The sequence below is a fragment of the Musca autumnalis genome, unplaced genomic scaffold (assembly GCF_047663935.1).
Source record: "Musca autumnalis isolate F117 unplaced genomic scaffold, ASM4766393v1 scaffold_5, whole genome shotgun sequence".
NCBI lineage: Eukaryota > Metazoa > Arthropoda > Insecta > Diptera > Muscidae > Musca > Musca autumnalis.
The window spans coordinates 94,975,070-94,995,634 of NW_027412088.1; the positions used below are offsets into that span (position 1 = coordinate 94,975,070).

The 20,565-nt window shown below is 37.9% G+C and overlaps 1 protein-coding gene across 1 annotated transcript; it reads left to right on the plus strand.

Moving 5' to 3' along the window:
• The first annotated feature begins 3,306 nt into the window (after positions 1-3,306).
• Positions 3,307-12,373, plus strand: LOC141406219 (uncharacterized). Its single transcript, XM_073991419.1, has 3 exons — positions 3,307-3,642; positions 3,856-3,962; positions 10,715-12,373. Exon 3 carries the CDS (start codon positions 10,717-10,719, stop codon positions 11,752-11,754), a length of 1,038 nt encoding a protein of 345 aa, XP_073847520.1. The 5' UTR covers positions 3,307-3,642; positions 3,856-3,962; positions 10,715-10,716; the 3' UTR covers positions 11,755-12,373.
• Positions 12,374-20,565: the final 8,192 nt, after the last annotated feature.

Consider the following 20,565-nt stretch of genomic DNA (forward strand, 5'->3'; position numbering starts at 1 on the left):
ACTTGGGTATATACTTCAAAAATTATTCCTTATCTCAACCCTATACACCACCCTTGATTCTCATTGCCAGCTCTATCTGTTCCTCCTCCATCGCACACCAACAGCGGCTCTAATTTTAGAACGCGAGCTCTGCCCAACAGAACGATTTAGTACTTTTCGCATATTTATGGAACGAATTACTTCAACTTCTCCATATACCAACGCTACACACCAACACTCACCCTGACACCAAATAAAAATTGACTTCCATTTAGTACTTTTGGTATACTTATGGTACGTGTTTCCACAACCACATCCGTATCTTAACCCTACCTACAAACATCGAAAATAATAGCAAATTTCGGAATTCGATCCGATCAAAATTTTTTGTAGAAATCGTTTTTAGCCACAGTAATGAATTGTTAAAGTGTTTTCATCGATCGGACCATAATTGTGGCATTTAGAGAAAATGCACCTTTGGCCGCATAAAATTTACTATAACAACAAAAATCGCACGGGTTAACGTCAACCGATCGCCATAAAATTTCATACATAAGGTTCTTGGATCAAATGGGAAATATTAAGGGGGTAGGAAATCCCAAAAACAAAAAAAATAGTTTTGCATAAGGTTCATAAGGTTCTTGGATCAAATGGAAAAAATTTAGAGGGTAGGAAATCCCAAAAAAAAAGAAATTTTGTTTTTTTTTTTGGGTCACCCTAGTATAGATGTACTCATACATTTCTAATAGAAAGTTTTGTAGCCCCTCAAAACAGACCATGTACCTAATTTCAGCCATTTCGGTGTGGTAATTACTCTAAAATCTTCAAAATACCGAAAATCGGGAGATACCGTTCTATAGAGGTTATATCAAAATTTTGTATTCCCAAAGAAAACCAAATACGAAATTTCATCCATTTTGGTGTGATAAGGGGGCTAAAACCTTCAAAATACCGAAAATCGGGACGTACCGTTCTATGGGTGCTAATCAAAGCGTGGGTTTGTTCTGGCAAATTTTCGGAGAGAAAGATTTATAGTCCCAAAGTAGACTAAATACCAAATTACAGCCATTTTGGTGTGATAAGGAGGCTAAAACCTTTAAAATACCGAAATCTATATCAAGACTAAAACCTTCAAAATGCCGTGGCTCTGTACTGACAAATTTCTAGGGAAATGTTTTGTAGATATTTCACTATTCGTCCAGTCAAAATAGACATGCGCAAATTTCCTCAAATCTGAAGTAGAAGTAACGCCCTAAAAGTCGACATCGATCCCATGAGTGCAAATGAAGTTATTCAGGGTCAAAGGTCAGGGTCCGAGCGGAGTTTTTGTTTTCTTTTTTCTCCCATCGCACAGTGGATTCACTTGTATGGAGAAAGTGGCCAAAAATATTTAGAGTGTAAAAATCAAGACAATCCACCGGTTACAGCTTTGTGCTGCTGCGAAGAGTGTTTTAAGAAACCACGAGCGTAACATTCTCCCCCCCTTTCCCCTCCGGAGGGGGTATAAGGTAAAAATTTTTTTATGCTGCTAATACAAAATGACATCAACAAAGATCCAGATTATCTTGTGATTCAAAAATAGCCTTGGGAAACAAAACAATCTCCAAAACAACATAAAATCCATCCAATTTAGCGGATTAAAAAAATCAAAATTTTTGTCTGAAAATTGGTAACATTTTTAATATAGACCTTATAGCGTTCTTTCTGGAAGCACGTACCGCCAATGTAAGACAAGTTTGGAAGAAGATTTCTTCATCTTGCCATTGATGCCAATTATGTTAATGCACGTGGTCAGATAAAAGAGTTATACGCTAATATGTCCATAGAAACCCTATTCTAGGGCAGCTTTAGTCATCGACCCACCATTTATAGTCTGGCACTAGATGGCAGCTGATTTTAATACTGAATAATCTTAAACCCATGACCTACTTTGGAAAATTATTCCCGAGGTGGGCAATGGTGGGCATCATGACTAAAACCTTAGATCAAATTAAAGTATATGATCGAATTGGCATTACTAAATACACTACAAAAATATGCAGCTAACTAGAATTCCACAACACGCTAAAACACTATTTTGTAATGAAAACGAAGCTATTACCTCCTCCTTTAAAATCCTCTATAACATTTTGCCATACGTATTAGTTTCGCGATATTTTGAATATATTTACTTGCACTTAAAATATAGGTTGTACTCACAACAAAAAATATTAGTCAAATGTTCCGAATTTTGAACCTATTCTTAAGAAGATCGCGTTAGAATTAAGCAAAAACGAATATATTTTTAAAAAGGTCCATGTCATAGCTGTCGGAATTGCCAGATGTTGTATCAATATTTTGACATTCATTTTTTTTTTTTATTTTTGGCCAATGGGTGGATCCACTGTGCATCGGACGCCTCCCCAGGTGGTAAGCTCATCAGATATGACGGGTACCGCAAAAATAAAAAATAAAAAAATTGTGGGGCGAACCAAAAATAAAAGGAAAAAGGGCAGCGTCTGATCGAGATTCGGCGACAGCAAACAACGTCTGTACTCCATTGGAGCGGCTGAATATGTAGACGGAAAACTATAAACCCTTCAGAAGGCAACGGGAAACCACTGAAGTAACATCCCTTGAAAATCGAACAACATGAACAATACAACGCAAAATACACGGCCCTCAGTCTCCGGCCAAGAGAGGGTGCTAAGAATCCCCGGAGGTAAAACCAAACAAAAACTAACAATTGGGACATGGAATGTCCGAAGTCTTTATGAAACTGGAAAACTGAACAACACCATCAGTGAAATTAATCGTCTTAAAATAAACATATTAGGTGTTAGCGAAACATGGTGGAAGGACAGTTGTGACTTTAGATCAGAAAATGTCACTGTTTACCACTCAGGAAATCAGCGCGGACTTTATAGAAATGGAGTGTGTATCATTGTAAAAAAACACATAGCCTCATGCGTAACTGGGTATGTTCCACTGCCAGATAGAGTCATCCTACTCAAAATAATGGCAAAACCAATAAACATCAACATAATACACTCATTCCGCTTTATACGGCATAGACACGTTCCCAAAATCTCGGCCGTAAAGCGAAACGCCGTAAAGCGAGGCAATACATTTCATACAAATCCATATTAACAGTAAGAGATCGGTTCCGATTTACTGTAAAAATAAGGTTTGAATTCACAGTGGAAGTAAAAATATGCCTTTTACATCGTGGTTTTAATAAAAATGAATATGTAAAGCAATAACAACAAGTAAAGCATGAAAATTAAGTAGGTATGTATGTAATAACAAAAAACCAAAACAATTCATATAGTGTGTGTATAAGTTCGATACATTGATTACGTCACTGTATATGTTCGATACATTGTCCTCCCCTTCCGCAGCATTACAATTATAACCACATTAATTGGCCGCTCCTTCGAGCACAATGGGGAAATCTTCTCTGCCTTACTTTTAGGAGCCATATTCGCTTAGTTCGGATGCTGGGAGAGAACATTCATTCTTTCCCACACTCTCTCCTAAAAGTCACATTCGCTTAGTTCGGATGCAGAGGGGCGCTTTCCAATGCTGCGTTCGTCGTTGTTGATCTCGACCTTGTTAGCGCTATTATGCACATTGGCGACGTCACTTGTTATTTCGCTTTCGTTAACAACACACGTCATAAAGGTAAAGTTTGTTTCCTTGAAACACATTACTTACCAATAAAGAATTGAAAAAACTTATATCTATACAAATTACATACACCACATTTGTTTTATTTCTTTTCTTTTTGGGATTCGTCTACACTGGTATCACGCCAACATTTGGTCCAATCGAGCCGGATCAAAAACCTGCATAAAGAAGTTGTTGCTAATTTGGTTTTTTTCCCTATTTTTAAAGGAGAACAATCAACATCACCAACATCCCCCCTCATCAGTACGCATCGTCTCACCAACAACCACATCAAAAATCATTAAACCATCATCCACAAACAACATCATTAAAAGGTACGTAGTTCAGTTTCTTTTATATTGAGCATACCGCGAGTGTTGTTGTTTTTACATTTTTTTTCGGGTTTAACAAAGTGATCTTTTGATAATTTGTTCGCTACGTCGCGTACTGGTCGCCCTACAACTGCCTTAACGCGTGTGTTATTACATCGAAAACTTCTTACAGTCCACCAATCGTCGTACATTTGCTAAATAATCGTATTAAAATAACCAATATTCCCAATATTGGGTCTTTATTTTAATACATTAAATGATTATTTACAAAAATCTAAAATATTCTAATTTAATTTCTGCCTAATTTGCATTCGTTCGCATTTTATTGGATTTATTTATTTGCCGGTAGTGCTTTTTATTTATTTTCTCCCTAAAGGCTTTCGTACACACATTCTCTTTGTCGTTGAACTTGTCAGCCACTAGTGAGAAAAAACAATAACAACACTACTATTCTCCATCGTGCCCTTTTATTTGCAATTCTAAAAACTACCAACAATTTTCTAATCTCATTTGTCGTTTGGGTTTTTGTCGTATAAACGCAACAACAAAAATACCCAAATATTCCAGCATCCATACAAGCTAGCAACAATTTATTTCTTTTTTTTCCAACTCTCTTGTCGTTGGTTGGTTTGTGTGTGGTTTGACTAACATACGTTGATCGCTCTGCCGACGCGACGCTGCTTGTGTTTTCCTTTCTTTTATTCGTTTTCGTTGCTGGCTGTCGCACCTTGGGCACCAGTGTAAAAAATAATATTTTTTTTTGATAAATTTTTAATAAATTTTTTGTTATTTTTTCTCGAATATAATTTCGTGTCGCGATTCAATATTGATCGTTCGTGATATTATTCGGATAAAGCACCCTACAATCGGCATTATTGATAATATTTATATATTAAATTCACATTTTATTGATTTTTTTGCAATTATTTATAAATATTTATTTATAAATTCAATTCTATTTTTTTCGTAATATTTTTTGGAATTAATTCGTTTTTACCACATAGTGTGAAGTGCACCCTACTGTCGGTAAAAGACGAATTTCTCATTAATTTGTCAAAAGATTGTGTTTTTTCGAAATTTTTCGTAATTCTTTTTCCGTTCTTCGTTGGTATTAGCCATCGTGCATATTCCTCTCGATATTTTCTGCAAAATTTGACCGTGTGCACCCTACATTCGGTTCTAGTTGACTTTCTAATATAGTTAAAACGTGACTTTTTGAACTTTTTTGAATTTTTCTCGATATTTTTTGGTCTCTTCTGTCTACCAATCATGTCGGTCACTGCATTAACCCAATTTATTCGCGCTTCTGACAATGTTGTCAAATTTATAGCGGTTTTCAACCTTATTAAACCTGAAAATCATAATGTTTTCAATCTGGAGATTCGTAACACGGAACTCCAAGATTTGTGGAAGAAAGTGAAGGATACTTATGATAGGTATTTGGATCATCTTATGTCTGTTGAAGGTACGAATTCTGAAGACATTTCCTCAGCCGACGCAAAGTATCAAGCCACTTGCGAAAGCTATGTCCTTTGTTTGTCGACTATAAATGAAAAACTGGAGGAGCTTAAATCAGTAAAGTCTCCCCCTGCTTCCCCATCGTCATTGCTTATTGGTACTCCGCAAAACCGTCCATCTCAAAATAGTCAACAACTCAATTCTTCGATTCGTGGGTCTAATAGGCCTAACATTAGTCAACCACCTGCTTCTAATGGTGGCAATATGTCTATCAATAATTCGATTTCTCCACATTTGTCCACTCCTGTTCATCTAGATTTTCAGAACCCTTCGGACATTTCCATTGGTAATTGGAGTCTACCACCATACGTTTCCAATAATATGCATAATCTCAAGTTACCACCTTGCGACATTGAGGTTTTCCATGGTGACTTTTTATCGTGGCCCACATTCCGGGATCTTTTCTCGGCAATGTTTATTAATAACACTGGTTTAAGTGACATTGAGAGGCTTTGTCACTTGGTGCAAAAAACAAAAGGTGAGGCTAGGGAAATCGTTGCCAAGTTTCCACTCACCCATAGGAGTTTCGCTTTAGCTTGGAAGTCGTTAAAAGACACTTATGATAATAAACGCATTCTGGTTCACAACCATCTTAAGCTGCTATTCGACCTTCCCGTGTTCGAAACTGAGACAAGTTCCAACTTAAAAACCCTACAGCGGGGAATCAATAGTTGTATTTCTGCTATGTCAGTCTATGATGTAGCCACGGATCACTGGGATCCAATTTTAGTCTTCATTTGCCAACAGCGTTTGCCTAAATTAACTGCAACGTTGTGGGAACAGAGTATTAGAGACAAATCTTGTTTATCCTCGTGGGATGAGTTGGACAAATTTCTAACAGAAAGAATCCAAACATTAGCCTGCTTGAGAGACATGAGAGGTTCCTCTTCTAATTCAATGCCGAAAAGTAAAGTTAAATCTAACTTAGCTACTTCTTCGGCCAACAACAAATCTAAATCTTTCTGTATTCTTTGTAAAAAAGAGTCCCATTCACTGCGCACCTGTCCTAAATTTAGAGCACTTTCCTTTGAAAAGAGATTTGAGACTGCTAAAAAGCAGGGTTGTTGTTTAAACTGTCTTTCAGTGGGACATTCAGTCAAAGACTGCTCTAGTACCCACAATTGTAACATTTGCAAAGGTCGCCATCATACTATGTTGCATAGGCCCACTTCAACTACTTCCTCTAGACCACAGACATCTCTTCCCTCGCTTACCCATACCAATCCTCAACCACTAGATGCAAATGTCGCTTCCACTTCCACTGGCGCTAATCCTACAGTTATGAATAGTAACTCGTTCCATGCATCCCAAAATCGAAATGTCTTGTTGGGTACAGCCATGGTTAACATTATTCACCTAGGAGTTTCGTATCCTGCCCGGGCTCTTATCGATCCCGGCTCAGAGACTTCGTTTATTACCGAATCTCTGCAAAAGCGCCTTAAATTGCCCACTCAATCCGTAGCTGCTACGGTTTCAGGCGTTAATGGTTCCGCATATGCTACTTCGAAGAAAAATTGTGCGCTTCGCCTAGGTTCTCGTTTCGATTCCTCTTTAGTTGTCGAAACTTGTGCGTTTGTGCTTTGTAAAATATCGGGTAACCTTCCGTCATTTTCCCTCAGTTCAAACATCACTTCTTGTTTGCCTAATCTTCGTTTAGCAGATTCTCATCTTTTCGATTCTAGGCCTGTTGATTTATTGTTGGGGGCAGATTTGTATCCACAGATTTTGCGGGAAGGGACGAAACGCAACATTGGGGGTTCATTGTTAGCCCAAAACACGATATTCGGCTGGATTCTGACTGGTCCCATGCCTTCTTCCTCAGTCCAGGTCTTTACGACTGTGTTGGATATAGCTGAGGAAGAATCTCTCGACAAAACACTACTCCGGTTCTGGGAACTCGAAGAAGTACCCAGATTGAAGCATCCTTCACCATCGGACATGTTTTGCGAGAAGAATTATCGTGCCACGACCGTGCGAGATTCGGAGGGTCGTTACGTAGTAACGCTTCCCTTTAAATCCGAGTTTCCGCAAACATTGCAACTGGGGGACTCTCGTAGTAACGTCTTAAAACAGTTTTGTCGGTCGGAAAATTCGCTTCTTAGAAGGCCTTCAGTCAAAACAGTTTATGATCAGGTTTTGCAAGAATACTTGTCGTTGGGACATATGTGTCCAGTTCAGCCCCCTCAACCTTATAATTCTCTCTCTTGCTACCTTCCACATCACCCTGTTATCCATCCTGAAAAACCGACCACAAAACTTCGCGTAGTGTTCAACGCTTCAAATAAAACGTCAAATGGTGTTAGCTTAAATGACCTTCTCCATGTTGGGCCAACTCTTCAAGCAGATTTAGTTCTCTTAATTTTGCGATGGCGTTTATTCAAATTTGTCTTCAATTGCGATATCACTCAGATGTATCGCCAAATTCGTGTTGATCCCAAACATTCACCATTTCAAAGAATTTTGTTTAGATCTTCTCCTTCAGACCCTATCCAAGATTATGAGTTGCAAACGGTCACATTTGGTGTAAACTGCGCGCCCTTCCTAGCCATTCGTACTCTTCTTCAGTTAGCCCAGGACACTCAGTCCGATTTTCCTCTCGCCGCGCATATTCTGCGCAACTGTATGTACGTAGACGACGTACTTGCTGGCGCTCACGATATTCACACTGCATTATCATATCGTGATCAGCTTGTTGATGCTTTAGCCACTGCAAAGTTTGAACTGAGGAAGTGGACATCAAATCACAAGTCCATTTTATCTCGTTTTTCACCTAACGAACTCGTTGATGCCCAGGTCCTTTCATTCGTAGAATCCAGTAGCTCCAAACCCTTAGGAATTCGCTGGAATGCACATTCCGATTCATTCTTTTTCGAGGTAGACCCCCTTCCTAAAAGGTCTCAATATTCCAAACGGGAAGTCTTGTCATGTATAGCAAAACTTTTTGATCCCGTAGGTTGGCTTTCGCCTGTAATTGTTGTTGCAAAGATCATTATGCAGCAAGTTTGGTTAGACAAGATAGATTGGGATGACTATCTTCCTACCAATACAAAAACCTCTTGGGAGTCTTTTATCGCAAATTACTCGTCTGTTAATTCAATTAGTATCCCTCGATGGGTTCAATATTGTCCCGAAGGCCTAACTGAGTTACACCTCTTTTCTGATGCCTCGGAAAAGGCATATGCGGGGGTAGTTTATTTGCGCACTCAGTCTCCACTCGGTCAAGTTAATGTGCATCTTTTAACATCAAAAACCAAGGTTGCACCCATAAAATCGGTCTCCTTGCCTCGTCTTGAGCTGTGTGGAGCAACCTTAGCCTCCGAACTACTCAAGTCCGTCGTAAATGAGATTCATATCCCTATTAATAGAGTTTGTTGTTGGACCGATTCCACTATTGTTCTTTCCTGGCTTCGTAAAACCCCTTCTAGTTGGACAACTTTCGTAGCTAACAGAGTTAGTCGAATTCAAGAAAATATAGGAAATGGTCAATGGTATCATGTCAGATCCGAAGATAACCCGGCTGATTTGGGAAGTCGTGGTGTTTCACCTCAAGACCTAGCTAATTCTTCCCTTTGGTGGCATGGTCCTGAGTGGTTATTGTTAGATTCCTCGCAATGGAGAATAAATGACACCACGTCAATCGATACTGATTTGGAAATGCGTCCAGTCAGAAGTCATTTCTCCTTCTTCAATTCTTATCAAGACATTCTGGATAGATTTTCGTCACTTGGAAGAGCTTTGAGAGTATTGTCTTATGTTTTCAGATTCTACAATAATTGTCGCCCAAATTCTCAAAGTCGTAGAACATTCACTTCCATTGCTTTAGAAACATCCGAGATTAAAGCGGTTAAACTCCGTCTAGCTATTCTCGCTCAAAAAGTCCACTATGCTGAAGAGTACAAATGTTTAATGGAGCAGTCTTCTTTGCCTTCTAAAAGTTCCCTTCTTCCCCTCAACCCTCGTTTGGATCAAGACGGTGTCATGCGCCTTAATGGCCGTTTAGCAAAGTCCCCAACACTGTCATACACTGAGCGCCATCCCATAATATTGCCATATTCTTGTAGATTTGCCCGCCTGCTTGCAGAATTCGTTCACGCCATTTCCATACATGGTGGAAATCAGATGATGCTCCGTATACTCCGTATCGAATATTGGGTTCCTCGCCTAAAAAATCTTGTTCGGTGTGTCATCAATCGTTGTAAAACGTGTATCCTTGAGAAGAAGCGGTCATGTAATCAAATCATGGCTGCTCTCCCTCAGGAGCGAACTGTAGTCACTCGCCCTTTTCACACTACAGGAGTTGACTTCGCGGGACCCTTTGATATGAAGTCATTTACGGGTAGAGCGTGTCGAATCACCAAAGGTTATGTATGTGTCTTCGTCTGCTTTTCCACTAAAGCAGTTCACTTAGAAGCCACTACTGACTTATCTTCTGCGTCTTTTCTGGCAGCCTTCTATAGGTTTATTGGTCGTCGTGGTTGCCCCAAGACAGTGTTTTCCGATAATGGGACTAATTTTGTCGGCGCATCTCGTGAAATTGAAAGTAACTTCAAAACATTCATTAAGGAAGGTCGGGAAAAAGTCTGTTCTTCTCTAGGTTTTCAAGAGATTTCTTGGCAGTTCATCCCAGCGGGTGCTCCCCATATGGGAGGTCTGTGGGAAGCTGCAGTCAAAAGTTTTAAAAAACATTTTCGCCGACATGCAAAAACGTTTAAGTATACGTTTGAAGAGCTTTCAACTGTTCTAGTTCGCATCGAGGCTTGTTTAAATTCCCGACCCCTTTGTCCTATAAATGATAATCAAACGGATGCCGTAGCACTTACTCCAGGTCATTTTCTCATCGGCGCTCCTCTTCTTTCGCCACCTGAAGAAGTACTAGTCGATTCCCCTCTTAGTTTGGTCAATCGATATCGTAAACTAAAGGCTCTCACACATCAATTTTGCATTCGTTGGAAAGAGGAATATTTAGTAGAATTACACAAACGATATAAATGGAAACATCCTCAGCGCGATCTTCAAATTAACGATCTTGTTGTGCTCCGTCATGAGCAATTACCCCCTACTTCGTGGAAGCTAGGACGCGTCGTTCAAATCCATCCTGGAACGGATGGTCACGTTCGGGTTGTAGATCTCCGGACGGAACAAGGCATTGTTCGGCGACCAGTCACGAAGATAGTTGTAATCGACCATGAATAACTATACACTTTCATTCGTTGTCATATAAATCTTTGTTTGTATAGGAATGGCTTCATCTGCGGATATCTTCCCAGTCGTCGTCTTGCCAGAAGAGGATGAAGACATGATGTCAGATGGAGAGGTTGAGAAGGAGTTGCTTATTTCTAAAATTGACGAGGTTGTAGCAGCCTCTGACCGGAGGGCTCCAGGTTCGTCAGGTGCGGAAAGCGTAGCTCCTCCTCAGCCAACAACTTCATCAACACAAACTAAGGTCGATTCTAGGCCATCTCAACCAAACCCAATGTCCTGTCGCTTATGCTCCTTACCACATCCTCTATATAAGTGTTTTAAATTCAAGAAGATGTCACATCATAAACGGTTGCGATTCGTGATATCTCATGGGTATTGTCATAACTGTCTCCAGTCCAACCATACATCGTCGGGATGTCCATTGGCTCAATTGTGTCATTTTTGTCGAGAGCCGCATCATAGTTTGCTGCACTCCCGTGAACGCACCCCGAGCCAACCTACTAATCGTAGTCGTCGTGCAAACAAGCGTCCTAATCCGCCTACAACCGTCGTTCGTCTTTCCGTCGAATCTCCTGCTGCGAGACCCATTCCACCACTACCAATTACGCGATTAGTCACTCTGGCACCCACAGCTGTTGTCCGTATTTGTTTCCAAAACGGCAGCATGCTAGTCCGCGCGCTGATCGATCCATGTTCGGGTGTCAGCCGAATTTGTGAGACTTTGGTCTCACACCTAAATTGGCCAGTTTCGTCGGTGGATGGCGCACGTTATTGCGACATTATGGTCACGTCGTGTTATGACTCTACCCAGCGACAATATATGACGGCTCAAGTTGCAAAATTGGATTGTGGACGAACCCCCCCGCTTTCTATACCACCATCGATCGCCGATTCTTTTGTGGGGCTCCCATTGGCGGACCCCGAATTCTTTAAATCTCGTGCTGTGGCTTTGGTGTTGGGGCCGGAAATTTACTCCAAAATTATTATCCCGTCCCGGATTATGGCTCAACCTGGGTTACCCACCGCCCAATACACGTCGTTCGGCTGGGTCATTTCGGGTGCTGTATACCCCTAAATTGTAAAAACAAAACCAGAATTATAAAATAAATTTGAACTCAATAAAATGAATTAATCGAAACCAAAACTGCTCAATGAAACTGAATTACTGTATCTATATCTTCACCTACATAATTACTAACTATAGTTTTAAGTTTTGCTTGCGAATTAGTCTAACCCTGTTGCCTTGCTGATAGCACGTCAAGGTGGGCGGCAAATGTATAAGTTCGATACATTGATTACGTCACTGTATATGTTCGATACATTGTCCTCCCCTTCCGCAGCATTACAATTATAACCACATTAATTGGCCGCTCCTTCGAGCACAATGGGGAAATCTTCTCTGCCTTACTTTTAGGAGCCATATTCGCTTAGTTCGGATGCTGGGAGAGAACATTCATTCTTTCCCACACTCTCTCCTAAAAGTCACATTCGCTTAGTTCGGATGCAGAGGGGCGCTTTCCAATGCTGCGTTCGTCGTTGTTGATCTCGACCTTGTTAGCGCTATTATGCACATTGGCGACGTCACTTGTTATTTCGCTTTCGTTAACAACACACGTCATAAAGGTAAAGTTTGTTTCCTTGAAACACATTACTTACCAATAAAGAATTGAAAAAACTTATATCTATACAAATTACATACACCACATTTGTTTTATTTCTTTTCTTTTTGGGATTCGTCTACACTGGTATCACGCCAACAACAATATGAAAATATGTTAAATATGTAATAAGTTTAATTTAAATCAAGTTTTTCATGGAACAGCTTTAAAAAAATTGTCCAGGGTCTGTTGTTTAACATTTCTCTGATGTTCTTCTTAAATTAACGATTTCTTCTGGCCGTACAACGAGGCACAAAGCACCGTAAAGCGAAGGTGTTCCATAATTTAAACATGCCGTTATAGAGAAATGCCGTAAAAAGAGGGGCCGTATAAAGATGTATGAGTGTACAAATTTATGCTCCCATATGCGATGCAAATGCCAATGACATCGAGGAATTCTATAACAACATTGTGCAACTATTAAGAATGACAAAAAATCATGAAATAAATATTATACTAGATGGTTTTAATGCGAAGGTTGGTAACGATGAAGTTAAAGGCATCACTGGGAAATATGGTCTTGGAGACCGAAACGAAAGAGGCTTATCCAATTCTGCCAAGAAAATAATATGAAGATCATAAACACATTTTATCGTCTACACCTCAGGAGATTATACACATGGAAATCACCGCATGACAACCATGGACATATAGTAAGAAATCAAATAGACTATATATTGATAAACAAAAGATATAACTCCTGTATTTCCAAGTGTACAACATATCCGGGTGCAGATGTTCCAACAGACCACAATCTATTGGTCTCAAAACTGCGCCTCAAACTCGCGCTTATACGGAAAGAAAATCCCAGCCACAAATCGATATCGGAAAACTTAGCAATCCTACCATAAAAAACGAACTGCAACAGCAAATCAACGGAGATTTAGAAAACATCAAGGAAGACAATCAGTATCTACTGTGGAACAACCTAAAAACTACTATAAACACAGTAACTAAAAGCATCCTAAGAAACCAATCAATGGCAAGAACTGAAGACTGGATAACAGACGAAATTCGAGAACTTCGGGAAGAAAGAAGTAGACATAAAAATAAAAATTATGAAAGGTACTAGGAAATAAACAAAGAAGTAAGATCGGCAATCCGCGCAGCAAAAAATTACCAACTAAATAGAAAATGTCAAGAAATTGAATTTCTACAGTCCATACTAGACGACTTTAACCTACATAAAAAGATAAAGGAATCTGCGGGGACGTATGGAAGAAAGGCAAGTGCAATTATATTTAATGATAATAATGAAGCAGTGTTTGATATGGAGGGAAGAAAGACTATATGGAAAGATTATATAGAAAAACTTTTCACGGATGAGCAGCGAGCACCTCTTGAGAATAATATAAGCAATTATCTAGTTGGATCATCAATAACAAGATTAGAAGTAGAACGCGCCGTACAATCTCTAAAAGATAGATTCCAGCAATAAAAAACTCCTCATCACACTTTTCAACCACGTATACGACACTGGACAATATCCAGAAGATTGGCTCAAATCTACTTTCATAGCCATTCCCAAGAAAAACAATGCAAAACGATGTTGTGAATTCAGATTAATAAGTTTAATGAGTCACGTACTGAAAGTATTCCTAAAAATAACACTATGTGTGATTTTTTGAGTCATGTTTTATTAACCATATTCTGACTCCACAGTGTGATAGAACACAAAAAACGAGAAGACACGTGTCTCGCCGTTTTTTCGTATCTCATCAACTTTCGCGGCTATAGAACTCCAAAGGTTTGAGGCTTAGATGTAAAAGGGTCTTTTAGTCAGGACTACATCTTCCAAGCCGTTTAGAAATTTGAATTTAGGCAGAGGCAAAGTTGTAGCTCTTGTCTTAAAGAACAAAAATTGTGAACACATATATTCAAACTTCATCTGCAAGGTCAAAATCGCCATGGTCAAATTTCTTTTAAAATGTTGTTCTCAAGTTTTGTTATACAGCTATCAAACCGATCTATACAGAGTTCGTATATTCTAGAAAAATGTTTATAGAGATCTGAGGTACATTTTTGTAGTTGGTTGTTTGCTTCAAATTTGATCGGTTTGATAGCTGTATACACGGTGCGCCTTAACTAATTTTAAATGGAAGGTGCTTACACCTGGGAAGTTTTTGCAGATTCTGAGAAAGATAGATGAGAAATATCAAGAAACAAAAAAATCGCCGGAGGGACTTTCAAATAAATCGCGATTTAATTTCACATTTTTAGGGGTTCTTTAGGTTTTCACAATTTTGCTTGGAAACCGCGAGTCCTATATAAATGGGCCTAAATAAAATGTAGTAGCTGTAAAAATTCTCCACAAGATTGACCTTTATGATATTTTTGTAGGTTTTACCGTTTTTGTTCAAATTGAGACAATGCACTGACCGTGCATAACAAAACTTGTAAAAATTTTTTAAAAGAAATTTGACCATGGCGATTTTGATCTTGCAGATGAAGTTTGATGGATTAAATGTGCTCACAATTTTTGTTCTTGAAGACAAGAGCTACAACTTTTGCTCTGAGATAAATTCAAGTTTCCTAACGGTTTGGAAGATATAGTCCTGACTAAATGACCCTTTTTACATCAAAACCTCAAACCTTTGGAGGTCTATTACCGCGAAAGTTGATGAGATACGAAAAAACGGCGAGACACGTGTCCTCTCTTTTTTGGTCTTCTATCACGCTGCGGTGTCAGAATATGGTTAATAATTTTCGTGTTGCACAGTGTAATTATCAACGAATATATAGCAAGGGCGAATATGCTATGGGAAAAACGCAGTTTGGGTTTAAGGAAGGGATGGGTACCCGAGAAGCTCTATTCTGTTTACAAATCTTAGTCCAGAAAATGCAGAGAAGCCCAAAAAGATGTTTTCATCTGCTTCGTCGATTGATGATAAATTAATGGACATTTTTACATCTATCGGAGTACAAGGAAAAGAATTACGATGTATTAAAAATTTGTATTGGAACCGAAAAGCACGAATCAACGTCAATGGTGAACAAAGTGAAGAAATTATTATCTCAAAAGGAGTTAGACAGGGATGCATACTGTCCCCATTACTATTTAACGTGTACTCGGAAGAAATATTTCAAGAAACGCTAGATGGAGGAATTATTGGAATAAAAATAAATGGACATATTATGAATAATATAAGATATGCAGACGAAACCACACTACTGGCTGAGAGCATATCAGGTCTACAGAAACTTGTAGAAAAATTGGCACTCACAAGTGAAAAGTATTGGTTAAAAATTAATATGAAAAAAAATACATGATCGTAAGCAGAAAAAACGACCATCGCAACGTGAAGCTTACTGTAAAGGAAACCGAAATCGAGAGGGTACACACATATAAATATCTGGGAGTACTAATAAATGACCGTTGGGACTACTCCAAAGAAATTAACAGCCGAATAGAAATAGCGAGAGATGCCTTTTTTAAACACAAAAAAGTATTAACAAGTCACGACATAAATGTGACAACAAAAATAAGATTTATCAAGTGCTATGTTTGGTCAGTCCTCTTATATGCTTCCGAAGTCTGGACACTTAAAATGTCCGATGAAAGAAAATTGGCAGTTTTTGAAATGTGGACATTCCGACGAGTACTAAAAATTCCCTGGACTTCAAAAACATCAAATGACGAAGTACTTAGAAGGATGAATGTGAACCGACAGCTAATCTCAACAATAAAAAAGCGAAAGTTTCATACCTTGGACACATACTTAGAAATAACAAATACAAGATTCTACAAACAATCCTTAAGGCAAAAATCGACGGAAAGCGCGGAAGAGGTAGAAAACAAGCAACCTGGCTCAAAAATATCCAGACATGGACTGGCTATAATAATGAATACACTCTTTTACAAGCCGCTAAGAACGGGGAGCTGAACATCATTGAGTAACAACATATAATTATAGATATATACTTAATATCATATATGTATCATTGAAATATTATATTATTGTACGATCACCAATATCCGAATAACGGATGAGTAAATAAAGAAGAAGAAGAAGAGTCCAAGGTCAGGAGGCATATTCATTTATTTTTTTTTCTTTCTCAAAAATGGTTAGACCTATCAGAAATCGACTAAAGTAAAAATTTTAGGTTTAAAAATTATCTGCAAGAATAGTCTTTTAACTTTTCAATAGGAGTAACCATTAGGGTTATGACTTTTTCACATTTTTTCTCATTTTATTATAAAAAAGGTTCCGCGCAAATCATTTTGAGCAAAAATTGTTTTGAAAAAATTCTATGAAATTGTTTTAGAAATAAGCAATTACCAAAACGCCCACGAAGTAGAAAAACATTCAACTATGGATGAAGAAGGAATAGTAGACCAGAGAATATCTATAGAACATCCAAATATTGAAAAAATTGCTAGCGTCTTAACAAAATTAAAGAGAAAGAAAGCCCCAGCAGAAGATAATATGCCGCCAGCATTCCTCCAAGCAAACCCATTGGTATCAGCCATAATAATATACCCGTTCATATATGACGCTTGGTCCAACGATCAGTTTCCCACTAAATGGACAAACAAGCAAAATTACTGGAATGACTGCAATAACTGGAGGAGCCTAAATATGTACCCTTCGTATTATAATAGAACAACCGGCTGAGCAAAGGCAATGTGTGCAAATATGTATATACCAAACTGCAGGTTCAGCACAATGGTACAAGAAGCGTGGATTCTGAGATGAACACAAGAGTAAAACATGGCTGCCCTCTTCGTTACCGCACCTTTTTGCAATTACGTTGGCCGTAACTAATGCTGAAAAATGGATGTGAAAAGAATAAAATAAAACATGAAAAGAAAAGCAGTATCAGTTTAAATATAATAAATTATTGCCGTTTATTGATATTCTTTTTTTTCATACAACAATAACGATTACCTTGTAATCTGGTGATGGCGACAGATGCATTTTAGTACCATGTCAGCATTTGGAAGTGAGTTTCCCACTCCCTCGCCTAGGAAGTCACTCCGGAGACACGCCAAGGAAGATCGTTGGTGAATTACACAAACAAATTTTATAGCCTTATTGTTATTACCTTTTATCGTGTATACCGACATTTCGGTGTGACTTCCACGGCGATTGTTTACTTTTATTTAATGATTCACCTCATTTGAACAAACATAGAACATTTTTCTATCTGACGATTATATGGGACGGTGGTGCAATGGTAAGCATACTCGCTTTGCACTCTGAAGGTCCGGGTTCGCTTCCCAAGTAAGGCAACAAAACATCAAATTTTTAAAATGACAAAACTAATGTAGGCGGAAATTCCAAAGAATAATTTCTCTCACGTCCGCGATAGCTTTTGTTTGCAGGGTATTAACTCGTAGACGTTAACTTAGAGCACGACAAGTGTACTCTACGAAAGCTAGACGACAAATGTGTAGAGAGGATCTCATGACATATCCAATATAATTACAAATTACTCCAGTGAGAGTAAGGTCCCAGCAAACCAATTGTACCGACATCGTAACGAAATCGGTACGAAATTCGGACGCTATGGATCCGGAATCATAGCGATATCTTAACGAAAGTTGTATGAAGTGGTTGACATAATTTCGGAACGAAATCCGATCGATCTCGGAACGATATCGGAAGAAAATCCTTGGGAAATTCGGAAGGGGAATTTTTGTCTTCCAAATCTTCGTACAGATTTGTGAACGATTTCGGAATAATGTCCAATGAATATCGAAGGAAAGGATTTTCTCTGACGTCTTTTGGCCAATTTTTCTTTGTTACGTTGTTATACCATACACCACACTGTGGTAATGGGTATTAGGTATTTGTGCATTTGTATGTAACATGCATAAGGAAACGAAATAGACCTATACTTCCTTTTGGGAATACATATATGTACATAGAATTCTTCTGAGTCGATTTATGCATGTCCATCTGTCCGTACGTTCGCAACGTAGTATTTATTGTTCCGTTCAGCTTAAGGATACGCGAGTCGACGTGCGATTAATAGATTCGTCGAAATTGTGATTCGAAAAGTCTAAATATCTAAGTCGATCTTTGACTTCACAAAAAATCTAAAAATCGATTTTCTGTTTTGATTAGGTCTGCACGATAACCCAAAAATGTATGCAAATTTTTCTTAATTCTGTTCGATAACAAAATTGTCCAGTAAAAAAGAGCGAGTTGAGAGAGATCTTTTGACAGTTGTGTGACTGAGAACTTGCAAATTTTGCTGGGAAAATTTGTCCCGTAACAATTTGTAAGTTCGGCCACCTGACTTTTAATCAGCTGTTCAATGCAAACAACTTAAAATGTTTACATTTTTGACCAAGAAAATTTTACAATTTCACACTTTTTAGATTCTAAAGCGTAGTGGATACGATTACTGCTTTAAACAAGTAAAATGCAATTTTAAAATTTACGTTTCTCTTCCATTTGGTTAAAAATATGAAAAGAAACAAAAAAAATTTAATATATTTTGGGGAAACAGCTGACTTTCTTGCAAATTCTTACAAAATGTTGTTCGATGACTTTCAGCAATTTTTCTTGCTTGAGAGAATAAAATTCACTAAGATAAGTTGTTGGAACTTGCTGAGCAATTATTGCTGGGAAAGTTATTGTACCTATTTTTAAATTTTTTTCAGTCGAAATCCAAATATCAATGTATCTTTTGACTTTTAGATTTCTGTAGTGTATAACGACAAGAAAAGAAAAATGAAAAAATATTATAGCTGTGTTCCTTTACTTACCTGAGGTTACCACTTGCTACCATTTTTAACCTGTAAAGCGTTCCTTAACCCCAAACAGTGGTAAAACTGGCAGCAATTTTTAAGAGAGTGTGAGAGGAGAGGGCTCATATGCCTTTCTCTTCTACCACAGGCTACCAGACAAATTTCTGCAGGTAAAAAATGGTAGAACTGATTTTTCGACTTTTGTTTGACGATTATTTGACAATGAAGAAAAAATGGACGAAAAACAGAAGAAAAATTCGAACGCTGACAAAACTAAATTAAAAACTGTGAAATAAAAGACGAAAATTGATTTTTATGTTTCTTTTTGACATTGCTACCAGATCTACCATTTTCCGTTCCTTTACTTTTCTGGTAAAAATGTTCATGAGAGAGCAATTTTGACAATTTCCTCTTTTACCACTTTTACCATTAAAAAAGTAGAGGAACAAAGCTTATAATAACGCTAACAGAGATATAAAGCCATTGTCTCAAGCATTTTTATGTGAAAATCAACAAATTCATCACGCCATAACTCAAATTTGATCTATGACGAAAATTTCCTTTTGCGAATAAAATCGAATGATCGAAAAGTTGGCATTTTAGTTCTGAGTAAAATCGAAATATCGATTTTTGAGTTTCAACAAAAAATCAAAATATCGAAATGTCGACTATTGCTTTGTAATACGTATTCCTTATTCAGCTGAAAATTGTGGAATATCATTTTTTAGCCAAAGGAGGAACGCTATTGCTTTTGGTGAAAATCGGTTCAGATTTGGATATACATAGCTCCCATACATATATTTGGTCGAATTGAGGTATTTGATATATATATTGACAGTGGTGTTGGGTATCATAAAGTCGGCTCTGCCCTAGGGATAGGCAAGTCGACTTTCAGTTAATCGATTTTTTGCAATCAAAAATCTAAAAATCGTAGTCGTAGACTATAAAAGTCGGCGATATCATGCCCCTTTGATTTAAATTTGATTTACAATTTTCTACTTTATTGTCGTCGAAGAGACATTCTTACAGACCAATTTTCGAACATTAATGATACATGTGGTCAACTATGGTGGATTTGTAAGCATGATAATACTTAATACTGCAAGGATAGTTAAAAATTGAAACTTGAACTAAAATACCAACTATTTTTAATGACCTTTCTAATTGATCGATCCTAATAATATGGCTACACTTGGTATTTGCTTTCAGACAGCAAGTTTATAAAACGTTTTTGTTTTTTTATTTCTTGATTTTATCTGAGTTCTTGCTAACTTTTCTATGTTGAGAATTGAACCCACGTTCCTAATAAAGCGGGTCAAATTTGTTGTAGGATTTATCAGAATATTCCATTTTACTAAACTAAACCAAAAAACTGCGCAATATTTGCATGGGTAGTACAATTTTACAATTTTATTTGATTCAAACCTATTCTGATGATCGCAAAAATTGGACACTTTTTTGTACATTTTTTATTATAATTGGGATATTTTCCGAAAATATGGCGACACCGTCAAGTTTTTTCTTGGGA

Coding starts and splice junctions, on each gene's coding strand:
- LOC141406219 (XM_073991419.1), top strand. CDS start 10,717: ATGGCTTCATCTGCGGATATCTTCCCAGTCGTCGTCTTGCCAGAAGAG.